Raw genomic sequence first — 14,811 nt, forward strand, 5'->3', positions numbered from 1 at the left:
GCGCATTGAGCTTGCATCGCATCGTAAGCTGCTGCTGCTGCCTCCGTCGCCGCGCGTCAAGTTCTTCTACCTCTTCATCGTCTAAACAAGGGCTGCAGAAGTACGGTCGGCGGGGCCATTTTCGAGAAGCGCGCGAAGTGCAATAGCGGATGCGGAAGCAACATAACATTTGCCAGACGGCACGTTCGTGCACCCGAAAACCATAGAGTCAGTATAGTAACTCTATGCCGAAAACAGTCGGCGAAAATGGCCGTTAAGTTAAGCTCCGAAGGCGTCGCACTCGAGCGCACTCGAGCGTGCTCCCTTGGAGTTCGGAGCGCGCTAACTTAACGCGCCCAATGCCTGGAACGTGAGCCGCAAACGCGCTGCCCTTCCCTCGCCTGTACTCTCCTCCTTTTGGTACGGTGGCGAGCGCCTCTTGCGGCCAGCCCTTGTAAACACGCCGGTGGCACGGCTACCGGGAGACGCTACCGGGAGCGACGTCGGCAGCCAAGCGGCTGGCGCGTCGTGAGCTTTCGGCGGCGGCGGCAGTGGTTGCCATGGGGACCGGTACGGTTGCGCGCGCCGTCCTGCGGCGCATGGTCGCAACACTCGGCAGAGAGCTCCCAATGGAAAAGAGAGCGACGTTCCAGGCATATAGTTATAGGAGGCGTTGGTTTGAATCTGTGCCGGTACCTTCTTCTGTGAATCAACTATGGAGGAATGGAATCAACGTATTTTATGCGTTCTATTTCTAAGTGCCATAGTTTTATGGTTGTTCTGAGTACACTGTGCCGATTTGAAGAATGGCGAGCCGGTACTGACTACTATTGTGCTTTGTGTTCAAGTCTACGGAAATGGGTTTGTGATGGCGTTAGTTTTAGACCTTTTGTTTTCGAAAGTGCTATCGTCGGCAGAGCTACTGGAGTGGCTGACAAACCCGGAGTACAAGGCAACTATTCCCGAACTACACTCGCTCGATCCGGAGAGGAAAGACTTTATACGACTTTTCATCGGCTTCATTCGTGACCAGTGTCCGCTTATCCAACAGACGCCGTTGCCCGCAAAGCTACGGCAGCCGACTTCGCCGCCCACGAGAGTTGCAAACTGTGACAGCGTCCGTACCCTCAAGCATGAAAGTATACTTTGCACGAGATCACGATTTGCGCCTGTTGGACGTAGTCAAACTACTGTCAGGGTAGCAGGCAGTTGCAACAAACCGTTGACGCTAACGACAACTGCCGTCCAACTCGACTCATCCCTTGTTGTTCGTGATGAAATTTCGTGCTCTGAATTGACTGCGCCGTGCCGTAACGACAAAAGCCAAGTTTCCAGGGATGAACTAACGCAGCTGGCAGTTGCTGTGCCTCAGAATGCGCCCGACATTCGCGACCGCACTGTATTTCCTACCGTCAACGCTGTTGTCGAACACACGAAAAGGCCGATCAGACGAATAACGCCAACGCCTGTGAAATCGCATTGGAGAAAGCTCACGCTGAGTGACTTCTTGCCTCCAGAGGTTACTCACGAGAATCAACGAAAGGATAGCCATCGATCACCTAGGCAACCTCACAAAGAAGCCAAGGAGTTCGCAAAGTTCCATTTGAAGAAAACGGATGCGTTGCAGTTGCGCCTGAGCTCAGCATCACAAACCGGCAGCTCTACGCAGCGTCGAAGTGGAAAGCATGGGGCCGTACCAGAGTTTTCCGACGTCGCCATTTCTGTGCAGTCTGCTGAAGAACTGCAAATGGAAAACTACATTATACCAGCTCCAGATTGCATTACTGAACGGGAAAAGCTGGACGTTCTGGCTACTGTGTATGCTGCACTCTTAAATAAGGGCCTTGTAGTGAACCTGACTATTGAGCTTTTCTTCCTGCTGCAATTGTTGACAGTGAAGCAAAAAGTTAAACTTGATGAAAAATGTTCTACAAAACTTCTACATTCGGTACACAATTGCACTCACTTTGCAGCTGCTGTATTACAGAATATTCTGCAGTGGCTTTGTTTCTTGGACAAGCCAACATTAAAGCTGCTTTCAAATGTCGAGCAGATAACTACGTTTGCACCACAGTTGTACTCAAGTCTTGTGAAGCTTGTGGAAGGTGTGGAGCCAGTTTCAAGAGGCTGGTCCTCCTCAATTCAGGGTGTAGCTTTTGACAATTCTACTGACAGCCAGAAGCATTTTGCTTCTGACAGCAACTTCCGGGCATTCAGAAAGCAAAGAGACCTCTTTTATAGCCTTTTTCGTGACTGGCAGCGACACCAGTTTGGCTCTGGCAAAAGCTTTGGTACCCAGTTTACACACAGGGTTGCAGAGATTCTTGATATGTGCAATAATCCATGCAACTTGTCACACTTGGCTCGCCTTGTTCTTGGACAACTCATGACTAGCTGCTGTGGAGGTCTAGAATTTGATGACCAAGGAAACCTTGATGAGAAGTTTCTTTATGACTTTAAAAGCACCTCCCCAGGAAAGATGGAAAAGTTGGAAGAAAGATTTCTACTGCCTTTCAAAGTTGGAGGCCCCTGTCCAAACCCATCATTTACAGGCTCCCAAGTTTTCTTCTACGAATTTATTAGGGCAGCCACAAATTCCATCTTTTTACAGCACTTTAAAGACCAGTGTATAGCAAAAATTGTGGAATTTGAAAAGGATAATCCTTTTCAAAATTCCGAGCAAGTACCAAGTGACGATGTTAGAAGAGCCCTCATTGCAGCAGTATACAAGTTCAAGTTGCTGGGTCTCTTTCTTGGTGTTGTAGAGTTTCTTCCATATAGTACCATTGAAAGCTTACCTAGGCAATATCAAGATACACAACAGGCCATCAGAAACCTTAAGCCTTTACCTCTAAACATTACTGGTCTCATCAAGGAATCTGTACAGAGCAAGCAGCTTGCTGCAACATTGACATGGGTTGTCAACTTTCTTAGCATGATGGATCCTATTGCAAGGACACTCACTGCTTACAAGGATGTGCTAGGTTTGCTATTTTCCATTTACAGGTCCACTGCATTGCAGCACACTAGCAGTGCTGCATTTTTTGCTAGGGTATTGCTTGGCTGGTTGTTTGAGGTGCAGTCCATTCAATCTGATGTTTTTGCTCATACCTCAAATGGCATTCTTAGAAATGTTGAGTCACTGGGTAGCTTTGTTGATGGCTCCATTATTTACATGTGTTGCCCGTATCTTCGCGAGTTGCGCTGCATTCTGCTAGAGCATCTTGCTGGCAGGAAAACGAAGTTTGGTGAAATTCGCAAAATTACTCCCATTTCTGCAAGTGAAGGCGATTTGAAAGTGCAACTTGCAAATCAACTTGAAGAAAACTTTTTCCATATTCACCCTCTGTCTGTGAAAAAAACTGTTGAATTTGTTGCTGACAGAATTTCCTCCATTGTTGCAAAACGCCTGAAAAAAGATGTGCAAGATACCATTGCATGCTCAAGAGACATTCTTATGCAAATGGACCTTGCAGCATATGATGAAAATGAGGAAACCAAAAACATTGCCAGGATTTTTCAGCAGATGAGTGAGAAAACTGAAAAGGCAGCACATGAGCAATGCAGCAAGTGCATCCAAGAGCTACTACCTGCACTACTACCTCCTGACATGGAAGATCAGGCTGTGAGAATGTGCTGCAGCCTGAGCACAAAGAGTGCAATTTCGAAAGTACAGCAATGGATAAAGGCAAATGTCACAGAGAAAGCTTTGAGGCAGGGAATGTCTGCTGCATCATGCACAGCCAATTTGGGACAGGGCTCCTGCAGAGACAAAAGCAGCATATCTCACTACACTGGCACATCAGCCTCCACTATCCTGGATAGCCTGCAGGACCACATGCAACAATTGCATTCTGGAGAAGGATGCACAACTGAGGAAGCCACAAAGCTGCTAGGGTTGTGTGTGAAGTCTATGCATCTTAGACTGGAGTGGTCACCAACTGCTATTTCAATCTTGCAGCAAGCATCTTTTGACTTTGTGCTTTGCCTCGCAGTTTGGTGTCCAGATGTGTGCACATGTGATGTCTTTAATGCTGCTCTGCCATTGTGGGAAAACAGCTCTGCAGTCAAGAAGGCATGCAAGAAACTCTACTGTGCCAGGAATCTACATCTAGCATTGATGAGTGTTGATACCCATAGTACAATTTTGAAGTTCGGACAGCTAGCACAGATTTTGTTGCACTTTGGCTTAATGACTGTAGAAGACCTGGAAAAAAGCTTGAAGGAAGTGCTTGATTTTGAACTACCTGGTGTTGTTCTAGAACCAGCTGTGTGCGTGATCAGCAGTGTTTTGGAACTTTGTAAAATCGGTAACGACTGTGCATCAGTAAGAACAGATTAGCACCACTAATGTTTAACTTTCAATTCTGAAAAGTGCCTCTAGGATCATTGCTGGTAATTGTATAGGCTGCGACTGTGAAGTGGTATGTTGTGTGTTCTGCACATTCACATGGGCAAATATAGAAATCATGAGAAAAAAACAAACTTGGAAACACTTTTTTCACTGCTGTTAGTACAAATAGTCAGCTGTCCACAATAGCCAAGGTAAAATGAGCTTTGAAACTAAAGCATTCTGCATTCTTGTGCATGCATGATTTCATTTGGTAGGTTTAAGTGCCAGACCAGCGACTTAGCTCACGAATGGAACTGTCAAATGTCAAAGTAGTTATGTACAATCTGCTTGCTCTTTTATTTATTTTTATTTTCACAATACTGCGGACATCTGTCCAAGCAGGAGGGGGCTACCTGAGTAAATACAACAAAAAGCAAACATACAAGTTATACAAGGGTCACGAAAAGCGAGAGTCAACAAAATACATCAAGTGGGTGGTCGTAACCAGTGGAAATTTCCGGGCAGGGCATTCCAATCATTTAAAGAATACATTGCTGTGCCAAAAAAGGAAAATAAAGACTTGGGAAGGAAGAGTACGAAACGACAGATTGAGCGCTGATCTGTTGTTTCGTACTCTTCCTTCCCAAGTCTTTATTTTCCTTTTCTGGCGCAACAATGTATTCTTTAGATCCCAACCAACTCGCCCAGCAACAAGTTCTACTCAATTCCAATCATTGATTGTTTTTTGAAAAAAGAAAAAAAGGAAGAGTACTTAGAAAAGTTTGTCGTGCAAATATCGGTTTAATATACTGGCTGTGTTTGAGGCGCGAAATTCATGATGTGTCCTTAACAGCACTCTTAGGCAAAGTTACACCCTTTGGGGTGTATCCCTGCCACAACAATAATCATCTTCCTTGCTTGCGTTTCCCTTCTTGAAAATGCCGCACCCACTACTTTCCTGTCGGGAATGCTATGTCATGCTGATAAAGCGCGTGCCATTCGTTACTGGAAAGTACCGGGCTCGCCACGTCAAAAAAAGGAAATGCGGACAAGACAGATGACGATTATTGTTGTGTGGCAAAAGGGTGTAATTTTGCTTAAGAGTTAATATAGTCACGTGGTTGTATTCCTAGCTTCCCATAATATCTATATTAAGTGTAGATATTTTTAAGCCTTTCTGTGACATTTTTATCTTGTTAAAGGGGCCCTGAACAACCCCTTGGGCTTGGTGAAATAACATAATCCGCAGGTGGCATATGCTGCTGTAAACATCTTAGCCAAGTTTTGCTGTCGTACACGGTGCGTGGAGCTCGCAAGTGGATTGCGAAGTCGCCTTTCTCTCAAACGCTCTCTTTTCAACAGAAGGCCCTGTCCTCACTCGCTTCTGGACGTTGGAAAATTCATGCCTTATTTCGTCATTCTCATAGATGGCTGCTATTGGTCGATAGCTGACATCAAGCTGTAGTAGGCTACATGGTGTATATACCGCGGTCCCTGTGGCGTGCCGCCACGAGTCCACTGGCTAAGTGCACTGGGCTCACTGAGGACAATCGTGTTTGGCTTATGTTTAGCACGTCGTGCGCACCAGAGACGGAAGTCGCGGCATCTACGTTAACATCGAAAATGAAATTTGAACTGCGTGCCACGGTGACACTTAGAAGGCAGAGCGCTGTGGGCACGCCCCACTGCACCGTAGCCTTCGCAGTGCAAGGCATTGAAGAAGGAAGGAGCACGGTGGAGGCCATGTTTCACTGTCAATAACTCCGCTTGTGCTGAACGCATCGAAGTACTTTTCGTGGCAAAGCATTTCTGAAATAACCTATTTTCACTTCAAATGCCTTTCTCTATTTCGATAAAAAAAATGGTTCAAGGCTCCTTAAACAGCAGTCAGGCCATGCAAATGAGTAGTGCATCAAGTGTTTGGATACCCTAGAAAAAAAACTGCTGACTGTTCATGGTATTGAAAACTGAATGGAGACAGGAAAAGCATTTCAATACCACGAATATCTACAATATAGCTCAGCTGTCAACCCTTCTACACTCCCGACTGTGCCACATCTTCAAGATGTTGCCCATTGTTTTGTTAATTGTATAGGGGAAGTACTTAATTTTCTCCGAAATTTGAGGTTTTCTTTTAGGCATTCAAAATTCACAACTTTCACAGATGGTGGTGGTTCCACACAGTTTCTCCGTGACCCAGTAACATGATTATCAGCCTCTATGGAATGAGCTACTGCTGCATTTTCAGGCACATATAGAAGTGCCAGCGGCTTGCCCGTCAGTCGCATTTCTAAAAAGTGAAGAATATTCCAAGAAAATGGATATCAATTTGTACATTAAGTTGGCAAAGATCAAGTAAGACAAAAAGAAAGCCTCAGGTGGCTAACATACCAAGGATGCCTCGTATAAAAGGATGCATTATGATAGGTCCACAAAGGTAGCCTTCTTGTTCACTTCAGTTATATCACAGCACTAGAGGCACAGTGCTGCCATTTGTCATAAAGTCCTAAAGGCTAAAGGCTATGTCATAAAGTCGTAAAGGCTATGGTAGCAGAGGCTTGATGCAAGTAGAGACTGTTCCTAATGATTCTGCTGTAGGAGCACAGCTGTTGGGCTGAGAAACCAGCCCCCGAGTGAATGCATGGGACATATAACCTCTGCTTAATTTCCTGCATTTTATTAAGAATGCCTAGTTTTTAGGCAGCCTAATTTGTTTTCTCAATTAAGGCAAACCAATTTATTATTTGGAGTCTCATCATGTTTGCAGCCATCAAAAACAATGTGCAATGCTGTTCACACTTCTCTACTTCATCAAGCACAACACTCGAAGTGCACCTGGTGATGTATAGTTTCCTTGTTTCATTACCATCATTATCACTGCACAGCAGAAAGCTGAAAGCAGCTGTTTATAATTTACAAGCTTCTCAGTCAACCAGATGTCCAATTGTGAAAGAAAGGTATTACATGCTTGTATCAAATATTACAAATTAACCTCTTTCTTCCTCCTTTTTTATTTCTATTTTACTGGATTACCTCTGCACAAACATAACATTTTACTTTGTTTAGAAATTATGAAATTTTATTATGTGAACACCCTTAAAAATAAAGCATACATGTCTTTTGCAGTGAGGCTTATAAAGATAATGAACTCTACCAGATTGCTAGGGTAAGTTGGTGCTTTGAAATCGCAGCGATTAGGGTGCAACACCATACAGACATGCACAACGATGAACAAGGAACAAGGCAAAAATGTGAGGCATTTGCTCCCATTTGTTTTCTCTGTATGTGGTGTCATGTCGTATCTGCCATGGCAGCATGGAATTGGCTGAAACTGACCTTATTCTAAAGCACCTGCAAAATCTGCACACATTTCAACACTATTGCCTGCCCACCGTGGCTGCTTAGTGGCCATGGTGTTGGGCTGCTAAGTACAAGGTCGTGGGATTGAATCCCAGTCACGGCGGCCGCATTTCGATACGGGCAAAACATGAAAATACCGGTGTACTTACTAGATTTAGGTTCACGTTAAAGAACCCCAGGTGGTCCAAATTTCCAGAGTCCCCCACTGCGGTGGGCCTCATAATTAGATCGTGGTTTTGGCATGTAAAACCCTATAATTTAATTGAACACTATTGCTCATAAAGTAGCTGGAAAGAGCAATGCCAAGTTCCCTTATTTTAATAAGAATATGTGGCTATGTCTCTATATTTACCTGCAACATGCCACAAGGAGCAAGAAGAATCCTTAAATAGAAATTACTGCAGATGCACTTCTTTGCATGTGACAACAGTGTTCTTTTCTAAAGCCCAAGACAAAAGTACAGCCAGAAACATTAACATGGCGGGGTGGGGTTTGAACGCAGTTATGTGTTTAGCTTCCTAGATAGTGAAGAAATGGGCTTCTTAGATAAGTTGCAAGAGCAGAGCGCAGAGAGGTCAAGCATGGCAACAATGCAACGCAGTCATTTGACAATCTGACAAGCCTGTCTCAGACTTCACAGCACTGTGCAAAACGCAAAATTTGTGAAATTGTGTCAGTCTTGGAGTAGTCAGCAGTGGGCAGCCAAGGAAAGTTTCGGGTTAGAGCCATTGTTTTGACAAGGGCATTTGTCTTCATCAGGACATCAACTGCTTTCCTAGGTGGCATTTATATACGTAGCTCACTCTCCCCCCACGGGTGAGGAGCATAAGCTGATACAAAAAAGTACAGTGAGGGAACTTGAAAGGATGGATTAGTTATGGTAGCTATGGGAATGTAGAGCAGGTTCTTTTATTAAGAATGACGAAACAAATGGTAAAAAAATTTGACATGTAAGCAGGCATTGTCAACTTGGTAGGCGTAGTTTTCCCAGAAAGCAGGAAGTAAGCAGAGATAGGACTTGGACAGTGGAAAAACGTGCCATAAAGGAGTTGTATCAAAAAGTATCTGGTTAAAGAGTGAACTACATTAACAGGACAAAAAAAAAAAATGAGTAGAAGTACATGTTCTATTGGAAATAGCCTCACTTCTTTGTACCCGATTATGCTCCTTGCCCCTGGTGAAAGAGCGAGTTATGTATACTATAAATGCTGCCAATAAAAACAGTTGTTGCCCGACGAAGGCAAGTTCCCTTGTCGGAACATTGGCTCCAGCTCAAGAGTTCCCTTGTTCACCCACTGTTGATCACTTCGTCTTCATCTTCCTGTGAACCTTTTGAGCGACAGACTGGGAAGCCTACGAATTCGTTCCTGCTTGCAAGGATTTTTACTGCATCCCTTGCACCGTTGCATGCCACCTGCCGATTTTATGACTCCACTATAATTGCAATGATTACCAACATCTACACTGTCAGTATTATTCAGGAGATTGCTCCGATTCTCTACATACATATGACATGTGCAGCTAAGCAACACAGCTTTAACAAAATTTGAGATACATAGTGGAGGATTTAGCACTTGTCTTAGCCCTCCAGTACACTTTGACAAATCCATGATGAAACATATGTAATGGTGACACCAATGAGATCACAAGCTCTATATATTTTAACTCTACACAACTGTTGCACAGTTCATCTGCAGAAAGTTTTGTAACCGCAGAATACTCAATTGGCACTAATCATTGCGACACGCAAGCAGTCACATAGCGTTGCAATGCAGTATCAAAAAGGAGGCTTGGCATCACTATGGTTTGACTTCACATACAAGGGCCACTGCACCACGTTTTTATTTTTGTTTGAATTTTCAAATTACAAAATTTGTAGAACGTCCAGCAACATGTAGCCACTAAATAGCATCTCATTTTTAAAGCCTGATCATGTATTCATCAACAGCAAGAGCAGCAGCAATCTATTTTTATGTACACTGCAGGACGAAGGCCTTTACCAGCAATCTCCAATTACCCCTGTCTTGCACTAGCCAACTTGAACATGCACCTGCAAATTTGCTAATTTTTTGCTGTCCTTGACTCCGCTTCCCTACCCTTGGCACCCATTCTGTAAATCTAATGGTCCACCAGTTATCTACCCTGTGCATTAAATGGCCTGGCCAGCTCCATTTTTTTCTCTTAGTGTAAACTAGAATATCAGCTGTCCCTATTCACTCTCTGATCCACACCTCTCTCTTCTTGTCTCTTAACATTATGCCTAACATTTTTCATTCCATCTCTCATTGCACGGTCCTTACCTTGTTCTGGAGCTTCTTTGTTATCCTCCAAGTTTCTGCCCTATATGTTAGCACTGGTAGAATGCAATGATAATGTGTTACTTAGACCAAAAATAAATTTGTTGCATATTGGAAAATTACCCAGTACCCAGAGGGTTAAACAACAAAGACAAGTGAATGCCTTTCACACTAAGTATATATTGGCCACCTTATGGAAAGAGAGAATTGTGCTGTTTTAAAAGCAAGTCGCAGTTTCGTCCGAAAGGCGAAGCATCGATTGCGATAACAAATTAGTAGACAGCTAGCTATACAAAGTAAAGATAGTTGTTTTATCGGCCATATAACTAGTAAGCATAGGCATACTAACTAAATGGTGTCACACACGCACAGGCAAACTTGAACACATCTCACTCGATGACCGTGGAAACTTGCTGTCAAAACGTTGGTGTGAGGAAGTGTGGCAGCAGCAGCAAGCAAATTGACCAAATCAACGCAAACTAATCCGTGAAAACACAGCTCGCGGCCGGACTCTGTCCCTATCGCAGATGGCTTTCAAGTTGCAATGGCCCTCCTGCCTACCCTCCCTCAGGATCTTTGTGCACGACGAAAAACGGCACGCTTCCTCCCCGCTTCCCTCGCTTGCATGTGCGAGATGGAGCTGCAATCACCGGCTCACCCTTGCACGCACGCGCGGTGGCGATTTTATCGCCCTTGGACTTTATACGGAACCTCACGGCGACAGTGATGGCAGAAATCCACCTGGGGTGTCCATATAATTGCTACCGCAATGAAAAGAAAGGGTGAAATTTAATATTAACTTTCATTTATGGCAAGGCTTAACTTATACACAGATGTAAACAGTGGGGAAATTCACAAGACACAATATGCCGCTGAAGCACCACTATGACTGGTTGGCTTTGTGTGCAAGCAGCTTGTGCACTGATGTTTTCACAAGTCCTGACACAAAGTCGCTTTGATAGCACTGTGTCGCAAGGGCCTCCCGAAATAATGTGGCCAACTCCTCTCCAAGAACTGAAGTTTTCATCCACTGGCTCACATCAACAAGTAGCAATAGCTCCTGCCTAAGACACCGACTCGGCAGACTTGACAGGGCAAATATCAGTGCCAGAAGAATTTCATGTAGATCTTCCTCCGAGAGCTCCTTCGTCATCTTCAGGCACTCCTGCAAGCAACCAATGGAGGTTCAGCTTTCACAACTCACACAGGCACATACAGTTTTGTCTGTCTTAGCCACAGCAACCTACAAGTAAACATTACAAAAATTTGCACACTTCTCAACCCTGATGTACTGTTGCTAGTTCTTGTTCCAAAACACATCATAGTAAAATCCAGTAACTAATATAGCATCACTCAGAAGGGTTTGGGTGCGAGCTAGTTGGTACGGATCATTCATATTTAAAACAGCACCAAAAAACACGGACATGGAAGGACACAGGACGAGCGCTGACTGCCAATAACACCTTTATTGGAGCCTGTGCAAATATATACAATTCGCAATGGGAAACGAGCATAAAGAGAGTGAAAGAAGAAGGGGAAGGCGAGTCATCGTCGGTAAACTCCTACTGCGCATGCGTAAATAACATTAAACAATATAAAAGTAACCATAACATGATGGACACAGACCAAACTGATTAACTTCGAAGGAACTTAAGTTCTTTATCACAAAGTGCTATGGAGGGGGAACTAACACAGGTGGCTTCTAACTGACACATTGAAAATGCCTCAAAGATTTCTCTGGCCATCTGATTGCTGTACCTTTTCAACACACGTGTCGTCAAGGAGTGGTGAACAGCCACACTTTGCACAATGAACAGCCAGATTACTGCCAGTTTTAATCACAAGTCTTCTTTCTTTCACTCTCTTTATGCCCGTTGCGAATTGTATATATTTGCGCAGGCTCCAATAAAGGTGTTGGCAGTCAGCGCTTCTATTGTGTCCTCCCTTGTCCGTGTTTTTTGGTGCTGTTTTAAATATGAATAATATAGCATGCTACATTGTTCCTTAATTGCCATGTCACAAAAACATTCATGGAGTTTTCAAGCTAAGGTACCAACTACAATAGCATATTTTAAGTGCACTACCACCTGCAGGGCCCATTGCTTACATTGCTTACGTACTCTTAAAAAAAAAATCATTAGACCTACTCAGTATCTAGCCTACACTGTAAGTTCCAATATGAAGAACACAACCAATATGTCATGGAGAACACAGTAAGCATGCTGATACTATACCTCTGACAAGGCAAATACTTATTCATTTCTTAAAGAGTACAAAAGCATTTCCAAAAGACGCTACATATGTTTCATATTGCACTACCTTATGCTGTAAACTCGCTACACTATGAATCCAAGAAAGCAAACTTTCTAGGACACAGTACAGAAGTGACACAGGAGTGTCACTTCTGTACTGTGTCCACAAAAATTTTAACCATTTTTAAAATTTTTATAATGATAATTTTCCTAAGGTGACAAAATCATTTGCTCAATGGGACATGCATAACTTTTTTTCCATTTGTGCTGGGACAGTGAAATTTATTACATGTTTTAACAACAAAGAAACCAAACATGCAGCCAAATTTTCTTAAAATCAGCATGTCAGTTCAAAAGCTGACCTTTTAGCTTCGCATCTCCCTAAACTAAATGACTGTGAACAGCAATTATGAGCCCAGACTTGATATGTGACCACGTGATCCGCTCAGTACTTTAGGAAAACTCCAACAGAATTCCAGTGCCAACTGAATAATTCCTGGACAACATTAAGAGGCTCCCCTGGAAGCTGAAAGCTGCATGCTGCCTACATTCAGCAGCAGATGCACACTGGTGCTGTGTGTGTGTTTGTTCTTTTTCTTCACTTTTTTTCTTGTCTCATATAGTGCAGCTATTGCATTTGCTTCACAAACCTCACAAATAGCGCTTGCACCGCAATGCAAACACCAATAGAGGAGAAGGGGAAGTGTGCTACAGTACACGTGCATTAACGTTACAGGCTCCGCATCTCAATCAATGCTACAGTATAGTAGACTAGATGAGTCCCCGGCAGAAAACCCATGGCATTTGTCAGCGCCCAATTCAAGCATTAGCTGTTTATTCACACAAAGTTGCCATTGTGTAGTGGTTAGAATGCCCTGCTTGAAACCACATTATTACTGATTTGCTCACATCTGCTGTTCGCAATTAAAGACCTACAATCAGCAAAACAAAAGTGTACCAGCACAACAGCTGAGTGACCTATCATGCTGGATTTCAGAACTGCAGGACAGAAGTTGGAAATGTGTGAAGAATGTTGCCCTTACAATCACACCCTTGTAGTCTGCATCAGTGGTAGCCTACACTTAATCCTAAGCCAGAAGACATTAAAAAAGTCATGCTTTCAGATCACCAGCACAAAATGCAGCTCAAATTCACTTGTGAAGGGCCTTCCTTAAAGTTCCTTAATGCATATATTGCATTTAAAGATGCACTGCACTCACCATGACAGTATTAGCAAAGCATGTGAACAAGTAGCTCCAGTTCCCTACGGCAACATAACTCTTGCAACCAATGAGGCACATCACAAGTTCCTGGATAAAAACGGCAGCAGACACACTATGGCCTGCATCAATATTCAGTGCTCTCCTGAGCTGAGCTGATAAAATCTCCCATTCCTCAGAAGTAGCGCCTGCAAGCCACTGAAAATAAATAAAAAAGTTGCTATACTAATTCAAACATCTTGGACAAGCTGCACAGCCATACACAATAGGCTTGTTTTAATCATGCTAATTATCTGAATAAATTCATCCCATAATTATGTGGCTTACAGCTGTCGCTGGAACCGTATACCAGCTCAGCAACACTTTTTGGACACAGCAAATAAGCTATACCAGACACAAGTTAATGCTGTCATAAACATGGGGGCCAAATACTCCCTTGTATGTAGCAATGACACTGTTCTAAAGACTGCTCATACTTTCCTGGAGCATTTTTAAACCACCATTATTTGGTCTGCCTACATGATAATGCCAGGGTCGCATTTTATGTATGTTAGCCAGATTCCCTGAATACATCACAAGAAATCATCACAAAAATCGATTTCATATTCTTTGATGCTACCTCAAAAGGGCCCTGAAACACTTTTTGAACATAGTAAAAAAATGCTGCCAATCTGTTGACAAGGCTCCTGTGAACATGTGAGCCAGATATTACAGTGCATGCAGCAAGGAATTTACAATCTCGTGTCAAAAGCAGTGAACCGATGTTTGCTCTCGCATCCGTAACGTTGTCATCGAAAGCTGATTGAAAGCAGTTGGCCAACCAATGCTATTGGCCGATTTCTTGATTGCAAGAACATTCTCAGTAATACATAATAGCTAATTTTATGTTAAATAAATGAAAAATATACGTCTGTTATCTCAAAAAGACAGAAAAATCATATAATCTTTAACGTGTGCGTTAGCTGCATCTGCTGCGTGTGGTCTCTGACATCGCAAGGGTGTGCTGTGTAGTGCAGTCTACTGTGGCCACCACGGAGTGCAACGACAAGCCCTTTCGTCGCAGCAACACTAAACTTTTGGACGGGGCTTTGCCCTTTTGGCTTCTCTGCTGTGTAGCTTCCAGCGTGCTAGTGGAGATGAAAAGAGAGAGAAAGCCAGGCATCGGTACGATAACTCCACTTATAGATGAAAAATTCGAAAAATTTTCCGGCCAGAACTCTTTCACAGTGCGAGATTGATGGCAACATACTGTAATAGCGAGGCTATTCTATGATTAGTTAGAAATGTTTTTCAGGGCCCCTTTAAACGTGACCTGCAAAATCTATTTTGCAATTCAGAATAGTAAAATTAAAATGCAACTTCCCCCCCCC

The 14,811-nt window shown here is 43.4% G+C and overlaps 2 protein-coding genes across 4 annotated transcripts in view; one reads left to right on the forward strand and one right to left on the reverse strand.

Annotated features, from left to right (window-relative positions):
• The first annotated feature begins 356 nt into the window (after positions 1 to 356).
• dlt (codanin-1 like protein dlt) lies at positions 357 to 4,474 on the forward strand. The gene has a single exon (XM_065424586.2). The coding sequence runs from the start codon at positions 848 to 850 to the stop codon at positions 4,319 to 4,321; it is 3,474 nt and encodes a 1,157-aa protein (XP_065280658.1). The 5' UTR covers positions 357 to 847; the 3' UTR covers positions 4,322 to 4,474.
• Positions 4,475 to 10,739: 6,265 nt separating this feature from the next.
• The window catches only part of LOC135896218 (uncharacterized), a 51,446-nt gene continuing 47,374 nt past the window's right edge, over positions 10,740 to 14,811 (reverse strand). For all 3 annotated transcript variants that reach the window (XM_065424577.1, XM_065424578.1, XM_065424576.1), the window contains 2 exons: positions 13,442 to 13,639; positions 10,740 to 11,134 (listed from right to left, as the gene is read on the reverse strand). In XM_065424577.1, the coding sequence (XP_065280649.1) occupies positions 10,853 to 11,134; positions 13,442 to 13,639 (480 nt within the window). In that variant the 3' untranslated portion in view covers positions 10,740 to 10,852. The remainder of the gene's footprint in view (positions 11,135 to 13,441; positions 13,640 to 14,811) is intronic.

Source organism: Dermacentor albipictus, chromosome 1, assembly GCF_038994185.2.
Source record: "Dermacentor albipictus isolate Rhodes 1998 colony chromosome 1, USDA_Dalb.pri_finalv2, whole genome shotgun sequence".
Classification (NCBI taxonomy): domain Eukaryota; kingdom Metazoa; phylum Arthropoda; class Arachnida; order Ixodida; family Ixodidae; genus Dermacentor; species Dermacentor albipictus.